An 18,593-nucleotide genomic window follows, 5' to 3' on the forward strand; every position below is an offset into this window, starting at 1 on the left:
TTACAGAATCTTAAAACATATCTGAAAAATAATGTATTTAAAATATATAATGACATTAAAAACTTGCAATAACAAAAATATAAACATTAAAGACTTGCGACAAAAAAAATTAATTTAAAAACTTAACATACATATATTATATAACATACATATATATACATATATTACATGAGGTGAGACACGGATGTGATTTATTTATAATAAATAAACGTTATTTGAATGTAATGTATAAAAAGATTGTGAAATAGTTACATGTTTGAACACATAAACGCTATCTAGCTATCCAAAAAAAAAGTGTATTACCACACACACACACACACACGCGCGCACGCGCACGCACGCACGCACGCACGCACGCACGCACGCACGTATACATTCTTCTTTATAATGCTCAGAATAAAAAATCAGCACATGATCCACATTCTCTCAAAAACCATGAAATATGACACATTTTTCATACATAATTTCCAATATTTTTAAACATAATTAATTGTAACAATAATTTTTGGTATCACTAGTCTAGGTTTCATCACAGTAATAATTTAAAATATGATATTTAGTATTAAGGCAGAAAATCTATAACTTGGCAAAAATAATCTTATTTATTTTATGATCTCCTTCGACAGCGCACTGCTGATTTCACTAAAACATCTGATAGCTATTACATTGACTTTGCAACCATATTTTCTAATTGTATTCCGATTAACTTCTTCACAATTATTTTTATTAATCAGTGTAATTTCTGTAACATGTAATGTTACGAAAATTGTATGTTACTTTGCACTTATTATTATATTAATTTTATAAATATAATTAACTTTTTTATAATTTTTATTATTATTAGCATAAAATACATATTTATAAATATATAATTTTAATATTGATTGATATAATATAAAAAACACTGATGTATACCTTAATTATATATTAAATAATGCAGAACATTACACAAAACATTTTAAAACTATTATAATTATATATAATGAATATTTCAGATTTTTATACGATAATGAATAAAATAGACAAAAATATAAAATAATATCAATTGTGTGTATGTGTGTGTAAAATGAAGACGAGTAATAAGTCATAATGAGTCAATGATCGATATTTATCAATTTGTTGCATATTGAATATCATCCAACTATCCTCTTGAAAAAATAATAGTTTTGATTTTCTGCTTGAATTTGCGCATACCATGGAATATAAAAAAATCGTAAAAATCGGGATATGTTTCTGTAATATAAGTAATAGGTAAGCAATCAATCTCTAATTCATTAATATTTTCTATGGACCATCGGAAAAATGTTTCGTACACCGGATGACTATAATCTCGTATTATTTTTATGAGAGGACAATGCTTTTCCAAATCCCAATTATGCAAGTAACGTAGATCATCATCTGTTTGTGATTCTGCAATTTCCCTCATAAAATTAATAAAACTTGGGCGATGTAATTGGCTAAATTCACAAAAAATTTAAAATATGTAGAAAAACATTACAAATACGTGAAAATTGTTTGTGTAATATTTATGTTATAAAACATTTTAATAAATACTAAGAAACAAAATATAAAATTGCATTTTTCTTTATAAATTTGTTATATCCCCCAAAGATATACAATAGATATAACTATTAAAAGTTAACTAATATTAAGAAATGGGTACTCGTATTGCATCCGCAATTACGACAGACACTGACCGCGTTAAAAAACGCATACGATGCGAGGTATACGCGGAATCAGAATTACGACAGATAATGACCGCGTTAAAAAACGCATACGATGCGAGGTATACGCGAAATCAGAATTACGACAGATAATGACCGCGTTAAAAACGCATACAATGCGAGATATACGCGGAACAGAAATTGATCAACGTGCAAGCAAAGCAGAAGGACTTTAAATCTGCTTCGCTTGCACCTAGATTCTCGACCGGGGAAACCTGTTGCCAGGCACCCCTTCCGATCGGGAAAACTCCAAAAAACAACGATATAAAAAGAGAGTAGAGACGCGACAGCTCGCTCAGTCGCAGACACAAATAATCGCTCTAACCACGATCTCGCTAAACCGCGCGCGCACCTAGCATCGACTCGCAGTTGTGCGCGATACGCGGAGTAATAGAAAGTCAGTGCCGCACACACGATAAAGCTTCAGTGTATTAATAGTGGAATAAAATAAAGACCAAGTGGTTGAAGTTGAATAAAGAATTTTAATACAAAAAGTGTAGTGCATTTTCTACAAACACCCGACAAGTCCTGACGCCCCGGATTCCCATCCCAATTTGGCGCGACCCTTAAGTGTCTCTCCCGAGGCACACAACAAATTTATATATCTATTTATATATCTTATATTTATATTATGATAATAAAGAATATAACATAATTTTAAATGCAATTAAATAATATATTATTTAATTTTTCATTAAAGCACTAAAACAGATTATATTTGAACAAAGTATTGAGAGAGTTATAAAATGATTTTGAACAATAACAAAACAAATTAAAAGAAAATAAAGACAAAACAAAAAATTAGAAAAATAAGTAGGTAGATCTACGAGAGAAGAATAATGAAAAATGGAGAAGGTAATGGAAAAGAGATGTTAGATATTTAATAACCTGTTAAAAAAGATTAGAAAACAAATAAAAAATAGCAAAAGATGCAATTAAAAGAAAAGAAATTATAAGAATTATGGACAATATACATATATATAAATAAGGGAAATAATAAAAAGAATAAAAATAATTTTAAAAATTATTTTCAAAAAATAACAAATTATGAAACAAAAATAAACAAAACAACAATGAATCTGCATATGAAAGAGAGACAACGATAAATCAACAACTTCTTTCTACAAAAGCGGTTTTCATAGTAAAAATAATGAAATTAAAAATAAATATAGTAGAAAAACGAGAAAAATAGCGGAATTGTAAAACTAAAAAACACCATTATGAAATAATGTCAGAAGAAGCAAGAAAATTAAGGGACATTTTATAAAACTTCTATTATTATACATTATTTAAGTTATGTAATTTTATTTTTTTTATATTATATTCTATATTGTATTACTCACTTGCTGTTTGTATATAAACGAACGATTTTCCAAAATATTTGTTCGGTTAAGGCGTGTTGCATCATGCGCAGTATAAAGGGTGTTTAAATCAAAATTATATATATTAGATGTATTTTAAATATATATATTTATTATAATAGTTGCTTGTAAACATTGATTTTATTGATTTTATAAAGAAAAATTATATATATATATACCCGCTAAACATGAAACATACAGGGGATGTTACATTTCGGCAATAATATTGCAAATTTGAAACGTTACATAAATATGTTTATGAAATGTTTCGTAAACGTTTCAAAATAACATTTCAATTGCAACATTCATGCACTGTTCCAGAAATGTAACATTTTGGCTGTTATATCGATAATTTGAAATGTTAGGAAAGAAATGTTTGGCAACATCCTAGAAACATTTCATTTGGGATGTTCAGTTTGTAACGTTCAGAGACATTACAGCATTGTTACATTTGCGACGTTCATAAAACATGTATTTTAAAACATTCCATAAACGTTTCATTTGGGATGTTTAGTTTGTAACCTTAGAGACATGACAGCAATGTTACATTTGCTACGTTCATAAAACATATATTTTAAAACATTCCATAAACGTTTCATTTGGGATGTTTAGTTTGTAACGTTCAGAGACATTACAGCAATGTTACATTTGTGACATTCCTGAAACATTTAATTTCATAATATTCTATGAACGTTTTATATGAAACATTTACTTTGTAACATATTCAAAAATATTACACTGCATTGCAGATTTTATATATTTGTGTTTGTACAATTGTTTTTGTACAATTGTGTTACATCAACGTTTTTGAAATAATAACACAAAAGCTTTTTAGTAAATATCAGGTACGTATATATATACATTAATATAAATAAGGTACGTATATATACATTAATAAATAAAGTACGTATACATTAATAAATCACTGAATTTTTAATATTTTATAAATTTATAATATTTTGAAAATAGTTTTTGTTTAACGTTTCATGCAAAACATAGTTAAGTAAACAAAAGTATAGTTTCATATTTTTATTTAAAAAATGTACAAATATTTAATTGAAATATTTATAAATAATCGTGTTTTATACATATATGTACTCAATTTATCTTTGCGACAGTCGAAAAAAATATTTCACTCGTGGTGACTTAAAAAAAATCTATTGTAACATATTTACTATACCACAAATATCTCATACATGTTCCAAGAATGTTTTAGGAATCTATAATAATCACCGCTCGTTCGTTAGCAACGAGTTGATACGCGTAACTAGGGAGCGCGGCGTTTCGTCTCAGGAGCTTTCGTATGTGAATAAGAATACCCAAATATAATAATAAGACAATTGTGTTTGTTGGGCTTTATTGGAGGTTTTATAAGTCGTTTTATAATTAAATTTTAAATTCATCTTTATTTATAACTGGAAGCAATGGATCTGCCTGTTGGTGACGTTCGAGATTCCTGCCATGTAAGTATATATTGTGTATATATATATTATTTTAATAACGTTAAATACCATAAAATCTTAAAAACTACGTATTAACTATATGAGCATCTCATGTGAATGATTTTAATTTTTTCAGTGATTTTTTTATCAAGTCAATAATAGCAATACTGACATAAAAATTAAAACAATAATGGCTAAAATAAAAAAATGTTTTGTTACAAAACGTCATATGAGACGGATGGTAAAAAAAGAATTAATACACATCTTGCAGTTGAATCGACAATTAATTCAGACGAATAATTTGCCTAATAACATAAAAACAATTATAAATGTAGATACTGTCATAAATGTAAATACTACAAATATAAATGTAGATACTGCAAAGAAACATAATGAAAAACAAGAACAATGTGAAAACCATGATAATGTGATTCCCGAGATTCCAGAAAAAATTGAGATTGAACCATTGGAATATATTGATGTGATTGAAGAAATTAACTGTTCAGATACTTCTTTATCATTTGAAAATTTATGTAATAATCTCCCTATTGTAAATGATTTCATAGTTAACGCTGTGAAACAATGGTTTTTAAAATACAGACATTTGCTTAGTCAATCTGCCATGAATGAATTGTTGGGTATTCTACGAGTGATATTTCCACAATTAGCAAAAGACTCGCGAACTCTTTTAAAAACACCAAGTTCATGTCCATATGAACTTAAAAGTGTTCCTCCAGGTTTCTATTGTCACATTGGCATAGAGAATGGACTACGTAGGATAATTAATAATAGTTTAAATATGCAAAAACATTTGATGCAAAATGTAGAAATAGTATTACCTCTTAACATAAACATTGATGGTTTACCGATATCTAATTCTTCAAAAAGTCAACTCTGGCCTATTCTTATCTCCATAGATCTAAATCTGGTTGATAAAAATATTAAAAAACCTTTTGCGGCTGGGATATATCACGGACACAAGAAACCAGCCTATGTAGACCAATTTTTAACTGAGTTTATAACAGAGTTCAAACATTTAGAACAAAATGGTTTTAACATAAATAAAAAAATAATAAAAGTAAAGGTTGGTAAACTTCTTTGTGATGCTCCTGCAAAATCATTTATTTTATGTATTAAAGGTCATACAGGCTATAATGCCTGCACAAAATGCATTCAAGAAGGGACCTTTGTTAATGGAAGAATGACTTTTTTACAAACAAATGCACAATTGCGGACTGATTTCAGTATCAGAAATAAATTAGATGAGGAATTCCATAAAGATACAAGTCCTTTCGAAAAGCTAAATATTGGTTTCGTATCTCAAGTTCCTCTCGATGGCATGCATCTTGTATTTCTAGGCGTAGTTAAAAGATTAATTATGTTTTGGATAAGAGGGAAAAAAAATCATCGTTTACCCGAGACTGATAAAAATGATATTAATAATCAATTATTGTTTTTGAAGAATTATGTGCCGAAAGATTTTCCACGCTTGCCAAGAAGTTTAGAGGACATTGAATACTATAAAGCCACTGAATTAAGGCAATTTTTATTATACACCGGACCAATTGTTTTAAAAAAGATTGCAAACAAAAATATATACACACATTTCATGGCCTTATCCTGCGCTATTCGAATTTTATGCAGTCCTGCATTATACAGAATTTATAATAATTATTCATTGAAACTACTCGAATACTTTGTTCAAAAATATGCAATACTTTACGGAAAAGAATATATTACTCATAATGTTCATGGCCTTATACATTTGCCCATAGATTGCTTGCAACATGGTCCACTTGACACTTTCAGTTGTTTTAAATATGAAAATTATTTATTTGAGATAAAAAAAACAATTCAAGCTACAAGAAATCCTTTACAACAAATTTGTAATAGGTTAAAAGAACAAGAATATATGCAAAACAATGATAATGAAAAAACGTATCCAATTTTACGTCAGCAATGTACTGATCAATTTCATAAACAAGATTTTATATTCTACAAAACAGTAATCATTGAAAAGTTTGAACTAAGCACATGTGATAAAGATAATTGCGTTATGTTAAAAAACAATTGTGTATTTTGTGTCGAAAGTATTTATAAAGAAATCAAGACTTCAGAAATCTTTTTAAAGGGAAGAAAATTCATTGAATCAAAACCATTTTTCAGTTCACCTTGTTCCTCAGAATTATTTAATATTCAGCAAACACAACATTTGTCATATGATTTGTACACAGTCAATATTCACGACATTAAAGGGAAATGTGTGAAATTTCCTTACGACGATGGTTTTAGCATCATGCCATTGATTCATATGCAAGAATAATATAAAATATAATATAATTGCAAATAATAGTTTAGGTATTTTTTAGTAGGTACGAGTATATCATATTATAACATTATAATAATGTTTATTAATTGAAAATTAAATGGTTTATATGCTTTGCAGACTTGGTCAGTGATTGAATTTATCAATATAGAAGGCCAATCAAACGCTGTAGAAGTTGTACCAACCTCATGGATGACATTTACAAATGATCAAATAATGTGTAAATGGCCGGAAAAAAATGTTAGGAAATATATATTACGGAAAGAACCCCCAAAAGACAATTGGCAAAAATACATAGTGCAACTAATATTTCAAAGTAGTAAGTATTGTCATAAAAATATTGATAGTATATAATAAGATAATATCTTAATTAAACATGTTTTATATTAAAAAAATGACTTTTTCGTATTTAATATATCAAATCATAACTTCCCAATATTTATGAATACGGTTATGGAAAAGACTTATATAAATCATGTAATACAAATGTATGTATATATATAGACAATTAATAAAATAATTTGTAATTACAGATTCATATAAGGAAGCTATAGATGTTGTACATAAAAAAATTCGAACCGATACATCAGATACATCATGTTCGCAATTAGGCCGAGGGAAAAGAAAAAAGAAAACATTCCAACCAGTTACAGCAAACAACTTAAATGATGACGATTCAAATCCGCGAATGACACCATCTCCGTTAATGACTGTCATGGATTTGCATTTAGAAAATGAACAGTTGACAAATGATATAACAATAAATAAATATATATATTATTTTTATAAATCTTTAACATTATTTTTTTAACTTGCAAATAAAGTAATGCTTAATAGTGTAATTTTTTATACATTTAGATTTGATTAATGATGATAACCAAAACTTGGACAAGGATATCGAAAATATGGATGAAACAGCAATAAACGTGAGTCAAAATAAAAAGAATAATATTGCCTCTGAAGACCATGTAACTTCTGATGAAGGTATAAACAAATAATTTTTGGTACAATAAGGTATTAAACAATACAAGTCGATTTTAAGTAATCCCGCTTAATATATATATAGTGTCTATTAATTTATTAATTTAATATTAAATAAATACAATAATGATACTAAAAATTTCCATTATTTAGATCCTAAAGATGCTGTTAATCCAGTAAATAATATGATACCAACCGATATCATTTTTGAAAATTTTCCAGCAGGTAATCATTCATATTTATTGTTCTTTTGTTTATAGTAATATAATTTGTAAATTTATATTTCAGATAGTCAGAATATTGTTTCAATCCTGCAAAACACGATTGCGATTAAAAAATTATTGGAACAACAAAATGCATTTTTAAAGCAATTAGAGCGTACAAATAATTCGCTTCCACTGCTCTCAGCATCTGGTTCAAGCTGTAGTAGTACTTTTTCTCTTATTCCGAACAAACCTTTCAAGAAATTTACAAAATTACTTGATTTCGACATCGCATTAAAAACTAATGAGGAAGGACAAAAACAAATGGTAAAAATAGTCTACATTTCTTATTTCTTGTTTTTTGAATATTTGAGACAAAATTCAAGGTTCGAGCTGGTAAAATAATGTAAATGGTTAGAAAGAAATTGCTTTCAAAAGCAATTTTGATTGTTCAAGCTTGATTAAACTAGGATTATTTTATAACATTCATTATAATTTCATTGTACCATTGTTGAATATGCCAAAACTACTGATATCTATTTTTAAAAAATATATATTTAACCCTTTTTCCTTCTGACTAACTGACTTTAATTGAAATTAAAATAGACAAAAAGGATGCTCAATATTTACCAGAAAAGGCTCGAACAATTGTATATATATATATATGTATTTACATTTTTTTCGTAGGAAACATTTGTCTATTTATTAGGAGGCACTTCTCCCCACGATCAAATAAAAGCTGGACTAGAAAAAATATTTACTAATAAATTGGGTACAAAATGTTCTTGGATGGGTCGCAAAGGCAACTTCGAAGTGAACACACTAATAATTATGGACATTTTAAAACGTATATAGAAATGTAAAAATATATAATTATAAAAAATTAATGCTTTTAATAGCATAATAATTGTACCGGTACTATATTAACTTTTTTTTTGTTACATTTGTAGGATCGACTAGAAAACACTTTCCATTTTTGACAGATAAACAATTTCAGAACTATGTGTCAGCTTGGTTAAGGCACTCAAAAACGCGCTACGACAGAGAACTAGTATGTTTTACGTTTTACTTGTATATTTTAGTTTTCGATATAACAACATATTTATTATTACTTTTATTTTTTACAGGCAAAGCAACAACGTCAATAAGTTTTATCATTTTTTAAGTATCACAATAATAGTTACTTGTGTATTTAGTGTATTCATGAATTTTTTATTTTTACGTTAAAATCAAAGAGAAATTAATATTTTTATATTAAAATGTTGGCTTGTATTAAAATTATTTAGCGATGAATGAATGCAATTAGATGATAACTTATATATATTACTAAAACTTCTTATTGCCCACATTAACAGCACTGACCATATTAGTTGTGTTAGCGATTTGTGTTATTATGTATCTTATAAGTTAATTATATATGTGTGTGAACTATTAACTTGCTTTTTCTTTATTCCAAGTCAGCAGAACGGAATTTCATATTTACCAATAAATAAATTTTAATTGTACATTATTATATAATAAATGGACACCATTATTCTCGCTGTTTATTAATTAGGTACAATTAATATTTATTTTCAAGCGAATAAATACACGTTCTGTTGAGCTTCCAAGAACGTTACAAATATTGACAACGTTACAAATTGAAATTTGTGATGTTACTTTAATGTTTTTAGAATAACATTATTGAGGTGTTTCAATTACATATAATATAACATTGCAGATTGGTTACATAAACGTTAGAATAAAAATATTACACTTGAAACGTTACTGCGCTACAATAATTAAGGTCACCTAGATATCAATAAAACGTTCATACATAATAAATACAAATGTTTCAGTAATGTCTCATATACGTCCCAAAAATGTTACAATTGAGATGTTTCATATGGAACATAATTGAGATAAAAAATTTCTAGTCGCAATGATATTACTTAAACGTTTCTGCGATGTACACTGAAATGTTTCTCGGATGCTATATCTAAGTTCCTTAAACGTTCCAGGAACGTCACAAATGGAACGTCCTATATGTAACATAAAATAGATAGGACATTCTGGGTTACCGACATGTTTTATATGTGTTTCTGAGATATACCGACAAACATCACACTGCCACAATGTGATGTTACTGTAACGTGCTTGAAACGTAATTTTGTTTAGCGGGTATTTGAACAAAGTATTGAGAGAGTTATAAAATGATTTTGAACAATAACAAAACAAATTAAAAGAAAATAAAGACAAAACAAAAAATTAGAAAAATAAGTAGGTAGATCTACGAGAGAAGAATAATGAAAAATGGAGAAGGTAATGGAAAAGAGATGTTAGATATTTAATAACCTGTTAAAAAAGATTAGAAAACAAATAAAAAATAGCAAAAGATGCAATTAAAAGAAAAGAAATTATAAGAATTATGGACAATATACATATATATAAATAAGGGAAATAATAAAAAGAATAAAAATAATTTTTAAAATTATTTTCAAAAAATAACAAATTATGAAACAAAAATAAACAAAACAACAATGAATCTGCATATGAAAGAGAGACAACGATAAATCAACAACTTCTTTCTACAAAAGCGGTTTTCATAGTAAAAATAATGAAATTAAAAATAAATATAGTAGAAAAACGAGAAAAATAGCGGAATTGTAAAACTAAAAAACACCATTATGAAATAATGTCAGAAGAAGCAAGAAAATTAAGGGACATTTTATAAAACTTCTATTATTATACATTATTTAAGTTATGTAATTTTATTTTTTTTATATTATATTCTATATTGTATTACTCACTTGCTGTTTGTATATAAACGAACGATTTTCCAAAATATTTGTTCGGTTAAGGCGTGTTGTATCATGCGCAGTATAAAGGGTGTTTAAATCAAAATTATATATATTAGATGTATTTTAAATATATATATTTATTATAATAGTTGCTTGTAAACATTGATTTTATTGATTTTATAAAGAAAAATTATATATATATATATATATATATATATGTATACAGGGTAATAATTCAAAAACAAATAAAAAATAGCAAAAGATGCAATTAAAAAAAAAGAAATTATAAGAATTATAGACGATATACACATATAGAAATAAGGGGAATAATAAAAAGAATAAAAATATCGCGTAAAAGTGAAATATAATTATTAAAACAATAAGTTGTAAGAATAAGATAATCACAAAGAGAATATTTAACAGGGTATTTTACATCTTTAACACATTATTTTGCATGAACGTAAGTATCTCATAAAATATTAATTTTTCGTCGATCTTGTTTTAAAAATTTTGTATATAAAATATTGAGAAAAATCAAAATTTTTGAAAAAAACTATATAGTTTATAAATTTATATATCAATATAGTTAGAAGCAAAATCGTCTCCCAATTATCTCAAGAATCTTCCATTAACAGGTTTACTACTAATTCTGTGATATCCTGCATATATATTCTGCATATGTACAATATAAATTTAAATATTAATTAAAGAATATAGATATATACGTATCAACACACGGACATAAGCGCGCGTGAGTGTGTGTGTGTGTGTGTGTGTGTGTGTGTGTGTGTCTGTACTATTATAAAATTAATATTTAATTATAAATCCAAATATATAAAGAATTAATTATCTTATAACTTTACACATTAACTACATCAACATATTCACAAATTTATTTATAATATATATTTTGATACGTACAATATAAAATCATTACCTGATTAAAGCAGCGATTATTTCGTCGCACCGAAAATTGTCGAAAACATCGATGATATGAACACGCGGCCAAGAACAACACGTGTGAAACGCGTGGCATCGAACATATCATTCTAAATACAAGCCGCACGATTACGCACCCCTGTCGCGCAGCCTGCGGTCTAATCAGTTTGTGGTCGTGAGAAGAAAGACTAACATCTCAGCAACTAACTTCGGTAAGTCATATACATATAAGATTCTGTAAACTATCGTTCTAACATCATCATCGTCTTTAATGAAATGTAGAATCAGTTAATTAGTAGTCAGCAATTAAGTTCGTTTATTATTAATAATTTATTTCGCGAGAACGACTAGCATTAAGCGACGGAACATTGTCATTTTTATGAACTTTTCGGGATCTTTTCGTGAATTTTTGAGATATTCGCATCTTATTTATTGGTTCCGTGATTATAATTATGATTTTACATATAGTTTTGCAATAGATATATTTCGGACGTACTTTAATGTTACTCTTGTCGTTCGCGCATAAAAACTTGTTTACGCGCATCGACTCGTTATATCAGGTGTTCGAAATATCCAGATCTTATTTCATTTTATTATAATTCCAGATGTACTCAAACACCGAAATGGCAGATGTAAGTATATTATTTTTCATTATAAAATACTATTATTTTTTATTATAAAAAACTAATACTCTTTATACATTTCAGATACCGATGAATGAAGCCGAGCCCGTCGCCGCCGGCCCCGTCGCCGCCGGCCCCGTTGCCGCCGACTATCGTAGAAGTTAGTTAAATTTTAATTTAATTAAATTGATATAAGCTAGATTAATAGTAGGAATACTAGGCCGGTTCTAACCCGGGTCCTCTGAGGGGGGTGCGGGGCGGGGGGGTATTCGGTGGCGAGGGGGTATGACGTCACGCGGGCGGGGGGGTCTTATCAGCAGATAAGCTTATCTATGTTTATAAACAAAAGATAAACAATATCTATTACAAAGGGCTGCCGACAATCGGGGGGGGGGGGGGAGTTGCGTTTCTTCTCTTCATACGTTTATGTTTATAAACAAAAGATAAACATTCCAGCAATATCTATTACAAAAGGGCTGCCGACAATCGGGGGGGGGGGAGGGGTTGCGTTTCTTCTCTTCATACGTTTATGTTTATAAACAAAAGATAAACAATATCTATTACAAAGGGCTGCCGACAATCGTTGGGAGGGGGGGGGGGTTGCGTTTCTTCTCCTTATACGTTATCTGTATATTTCTAAGAAATATAATCAAATTCTAAGAAGGGCCACCGCTTGACATACGCCGACAATCAAGGGGGTTGCGTTTCTTCCCCCATACGTTATCTGTATATTTCTAAGAAATATAATTAAATTCTAAGAAGGGCTGCCGCTTGGATCCGAGCGCCGACAATCAGTTCTCTGAAAATCTAAGATAATCAAATTTTAAGAAGGGCCACCGCTTGGCATACGCCGACAATCAAGGGGGTTGATACATGATCTATACGTATATTTCTAAGAAATACCAGCGCCGATAACCAGCGGCTGCAGGAATTTATAAACAAAACAAGCGCCGAAAATTTACGTCATCTAAATTTTTCTCGTTCGTACGTTGACGAACAAAGGGTTGATTGGGATATATAACGAGGACCGATGCCGCTGCCGGGCCATAGTACCACTGGCGAGCGCACGCTTTCCTCAAGGAAAAATAGCTGTGAGAAAAAAAAGTTTAGTGTGCAATTAAAGTAGTTTTTTCTGTGCAGTACAAGTGAATTTTTACAAAAATGGAGAACGCGGTAAAAAAAGATCATTCGAGGTGTTTTGAGAATGTTGAGAGATGGTATAGATATCTCGATGAATGCTATTATGATGAAAAAAAAGATGACCCGTTTCATTTTAAACGTGAAGCGGTGACTTCGGTTGTGCAATTCGTAAGAAATCGCGAACTTGGTGTGCAAAAACCGCATACAAGAGATGTTGCCGATTTCCTAGAAATTCACGAAGACATTTTAAGAGTGACTGGTGGGTTATCCAAATGCACCAGATCGTCTAAACGACACAAGCGAGTCGCATGCTATCAGCGTCGCTACAAAAATTGCGCAGAATATTTTACTGTGGACAACCTTTATTTTGCCGACATGGATATGCCTTCACCATCGGTATCATGCAAAACACAATCATCTGATTATGATTCAGACCAAGAAATAGAGGAGTCAGATAGGAGAGAACCGTCATCATCATCATCATCGCCAGATTTCTTGTCGGCAGCCTATTTATCTTTTCTGTGATTAAATAGGTGTACAATATATGCGAAGAGTATAGCAGTGTTTATGAGATAAGTTTTATCACGCGTGAAAGAGAGGATTGTAGTAAATGTGTCAAAACATATTTTCACGAGGTGTAAACAAAACAATAATCAACTGCTGCAGCGGCTGCTCTTTTATGACCGATCATCTTTCTTTCTGAGATAAGTTCGATCGCATGTGAAGCACAAAGGGCTGAACGAAATTTATATTGAGGACCTATGCGCTCTCAAAAATCATTCAGTCCAGGATTTGACAGCACCCTGACCAGTCCGTGAAAAAAAGTCTAGTGGCTATACTTATTTACGGAAGTGCGGAAAAAATTCATTGACTTGTATCATAATTGTGCAAACGCGTTGTGACCGTACGATCCCTTATTTTGGTTGGGACCCAGTTTATAACGGCCTCAGGCTGCCCGCTTTCGCCATATACGTGGTCGCCAGTTGTTTTACCATCCAAACAACAAGGTTAAGTTACAGCTTCTGGTCCAGGTCGGGATATGTCCTTTGATCGTCTTTGTCGTCGCCACGCCTCTGGTTTGGTGCGCTTTGACACGCCGACTGATCCGACTTTGTCGAGGCAATGATTCCTTGCTCTGGATCTCCTACGCTGTGCTTTTAACTTCTGTTTCTTTTCAGTCTTAACGGGTTTCGGGATACTTTCGTGATCTAGGATATCACCGTAGACTGTGGGACTACGCTGGACTGGTTCGTCGTGACAGGACGAGGACGGGTAAGTGATTTCACACGTTTGATTTAACCTTGATAAATATGTATATATTTATTTTCTTTTTAGGTCACGCACTGAGTCACAATTTAACCCCGTTAACATTTGATTGTTCGTTACAGTAATTTTTGTTCTGCCGATCTCGTTACACTTTTTATCGCCGCGTATCGCGTACAGTGATTACGATTAATCGACGTATTACTACCGCAATTGTTACCGAAGTGTCTTTGTCCGCGTTATTTCAGAATACCTTTTCTGAAAATCCTCTTTTTGAATTCTAGGTGGAGATAGAACTCTCGGGCTCTCTCGGCGCCGGTTTATATAGCCGTCGAGACGCTTGCCCCACTCTTAGCCCGCCAGCCAATTACGCTTCGCCGCCCCACCAGTGGTCCGCTGACCACTCAGGACTTCGCGCGCTCGTGGTATGCTACGCTCGACTCTCCGAGAGTTCTTGTTTTTGGTTTTTCTTGTTTTATATTACAAATATATTTTGTACATATCCTTACTACCTATTTATTGTTATTTTTAAGTATTTTATAATAAAACCGATATGTAAATTACCTTGTGATATTATATTTACATAAACATTTTAAAATAGTATTTCTCTTTGTTGCTTCTAATAACCCAAACGTAACTTAACTTAAAATAAAAATAAAATCTCGACGGCAATCGGAGCCTATGCGGATGACATGCACAAAATTAATAAATTAAAATGAGATCTCAAGTCAAACTCATTTATTAAATTCTAAACGTTTCGACCCACTTCGGGTCTTCTTCAGTAGCTGCAAAATACAAAGAAACAAAAATAGAAGATAATCGGTACAATCAGAAAATTATAAAACTCGTATACATACAATCCGCAAATAAATTAAATATCATTCTCCTCTCTATTCAAACCGTCCGGCCGTCGGAGTGTCTCCCTAACGGTGACCATCGTCAGGAAGGAAGCGGAGCAGTGACTCCCTTACCAACACTAATCAACATGGTATAAATTAAACGTAGAATAATTCACAAGAATTAAAAATTAAGAACCGGGAAGAACACTCACCTCGACAGCAAAAACAGAGAGAAGACGATGCTACACGTGACACATCACTCTAACGACTGTGCGGTATTCTACCTCGACACAGTCGATACATATATACGCAAAAAACAAATATAAAAATAAAATATGAAAATAAAAATAGAACATTATTTAGCAGCGCGCCCAGTTTTTTTAACTACAATTTTTTTATTTCTTTTTATTTTATATTAATGGACTTGGCATCTTGTTTATCTTTTTTTTTTAAAAGATAAGTTTTTTTATAGTACGATTCTACATTTGCAAATTTAAATTTTTACTGATTCATTATACGACTATATATATGTCTGCAACTTTAATTTTCCACTGGTACCAGTTCCTACTTTCACTTGTCGCAATTTTTTTTTTATTTCATTACTTTGTTACGATTTGTACATGGGTTTATAATCGATAATTTTTCATACAATTCTATTGTACATGGGTTTGCAATGTAGGATTCTAATAAGTTTGCAATGGATAATTTTTAATACAATTCTACATGGGTTTGCAATGGTTTAATTTTTCATAGGATTCTACATGGGTTTTGCAATGGTTAATTTTTCATAGGATTCCACATAGGTTTGCAATGGGTACGATTCTACATGGGTTTGCAATGGTTAATTTTGCCTAGGATTCTACATGGGTTTGCAATGATTATTTTTTATAGGATTCTACATGGGTTTGCAATAGGATAGGATTCTACATGGGTTTGCAATAAATAATTTTTGTTAATGGCGTGCCCTTAACTGGTCGCCTTTTTTTACCTTTTTTTAAAGTGAGTTTTTAGAGATTATATCATTCATTTTTGTACAATATATGATATAATAACATTACCGCAATGCCATGACTCTGTGTATGTTTTACTGTTTAGACGTTTTGTATGCTTTAATCAAAGATACTTGATTCTATATATATGTTTATACATATTTAGAAATATTTTCATTATCTTAAATCATTTATTTCTTATTTGCAAACATGTTTCAAATAATATTTGATATAATAGAATTTAAAAGATATGTATTAGAACACGTATTATCATATTAGCACAAATGCGTAATATATATACGATAAATATAAAATTATTTTATTACTGCATATATTACTTTAATGCAGTTTACTTATAAAGTATCTCGTTCGAGTACTCGTTATTTGGGATCATATTATTGCTTCATATGATAATATAATTGTGTAAATGATATTTTTATTGTACCGTATGATCATATAATTTTAATTGATCAGTAAAATATAAAAAATATTTTTCTTATTAAATATATATATATATATATATATATATAATTAGACGTAAAAAGCTTGATTTGATTTACTAATATTTATCACGAACAATCTGTTTAAAAGAGTTATGCCGGAATATAATTCTGTGATATGATCTATATTAATTTGATCAATTTTTTTTTAAATAATATTAGTAATAATATTAATAAATATAATAATATTAATTAATAAATATTAATAGATATTAATAAATTTATAATTTTATAGTATATAAAACTGAAGATATAAGAAAATGGATACAAATAAATATTTTTTTCCGTCAAGCTATCACTACATTTTGCACATGTCTAGTGGATTTTAGTAATTATCTTAATTATTTATATCATATTAATATAATCATTTTTGTTTTATATTGACTTTTAATTTAATCATCCCTTTTATGAATTAAAATTTTGCAATGTAAAAAGACGAACATAACGTTGAATAGTAAATCGTAAAAAAATTAAATGTGAACTTGTGTGCATGTATGTGTATTGCTATTTTTCATAATATTTAAAGTGATCACAAATTTGGTTTGTAACAGCTCTTTTCTCAAAACTCGACACATAAGCCTGAATAATACCTTTTTCAACAATAGAAAACTCTATTATAGTGAATAAAAGGAATACGCAAAAATTTTGTATAATGTATGTATTATGTATTATACATATTATTCAAAACGTTTGTTACAACTTCTATACTTTTCCGTCTTAAGAGAATATATATATTTATTAAACAAAGTTGTATATTGTACGTCCTGTTTCCTTAAAATATCATAGAGATTAATTTAATAATCTTGTCACATTTCTGTTGTAATTAAATATTCGTTATTATTAAGTCAATTACAATCGTGGTCATTTTAATATAATTAATTTTCAATTCTCACTCTTTACAATTGATGCTGATTTTCGTTGGCCTACTGAAATTCATTTCTAAGTGCAGCCAAAAATTTGCCACATATATGCTAGCATGGTTCGGTGATAGCAGAGTGGTATACACTATTTACTAGTAAAACCTGTAAGTTTTCCCGCGTATTTATATTTTGTAGCAATCAAGCAAATATGATCAAATTTCTCAGCAGACAAATTATATTCTTTCAACAATCGTTGATTATTTGCAATGCATGACGTGACCTGATCACGCTGAAAAAATATTAGTTATAAAACAGATGTAGTTCCTATTAGTTAATGATGTATTGCAGATCATGCAAACGCAGCAAGACTAAAGAATATAATATAATAAATTGAATAATATAATTGTTCAATAAAAAAAAGATACCACTGAATAATGTCAGCAGAGGCTCTTGATGTAATTGGACTTGTCTGATGATATTACTTAGTGAATAAAGTTTATTATACATATCTACTGTCGCGAGTTCTAATCTATTTAATATAGAATTAAAATCGAGAGCATTATCGTTTAGCTTTTGCATTTGCTTTTATTTGCTTATATACATCTTGGCAAAAATTTGAGTCG

General features: G+C 29.6%; 1 protein-coding gene and 1 long non-coding RNA gene across 2 annotated transcripts; both read left to right on the forward strand.

Moving 5' to 3' along the window:
* Window positions 1–4,141: 4,141 nt before the first annotated feature.
* LOC146719409 (uncharacterized) lies at window positions 4,142–8,854 on the forward strand. Its single transcript, XM_085490183.1, has 7 exons — window positions 4,142–4,548; window positions 6,974–7,172; window positions 7,387–7,604; window positions 7,711–7,837; window positions 7,988–8,059; window positions 8,123–8,364; window positions 8,840–8,854. Exons 1-7 carry the CDS (start codon window positions 4,510–4,512, stop codon window positions 8,852–8,854), a joined length of 912 nt encoding a protein of 303 aa, XP_085346309.1. The 5' UTR covers window positions 4,142–4,509.
* A 2,893-nt stretch (window positions 8,855–11,747) lies between these two features.
* On the forward strand, window positions 11,748–12,537 carry LOC146719410 (uncharacterized). The gene is made up of 3 exons (XR_014926528.1): window positions 11,748–11,968; window positions 12,362–12,388; window positions 12,464–12,537. It is a non-coding gene; the product is annotated as an uncharacterized LOC146719410 (long non-coding RNA).
* The last annotated feature ends 6,056 nt before the right edge of the window (window positions 12,538–18,593 follow it).

This window comes from Nylanderia fulva, unplaced genomic scaffold (genome assembly GCF_048542155.1).
Source record: "Nylanderia fulva isolate GAGA-0341 unplaced genomic scaffold, ASM4854215v1 Scaffold995, whole genome shotgun sequence".
In the NCBI taxonomy this organism is placed as follows: Eukaryota; Metazoa; Arthropoda; class Insecta; order Hymenoptera; family Formicidae; genus Nylanderia; species Nylanderia fulva.

Excerpts from the sequence above, each read along its gene's own strand:
- LOC146719409 (XM_085490183.1), top strand. The coding sequence starts at position 4,510 with ATGGATCTGCCTGTTGGTGACGTTCGAGATTCCTGCCAT. Across the intron at positions 7,838-7,987 it reads CCATGTAACTTCTGATGAAG|ATCCTAAAGATGCTGTTAAT; the intron begins GTATAAACAAAT and ends TCCATTATTTAG. Across the intron at positions 8,060-8,122 it reads TTTTGAAAATTTTCCAGCAG|ATAGTCAGAATATTGTTTCA; the intron begins GTAATCATTCAT and ends TTTATATTTCAG.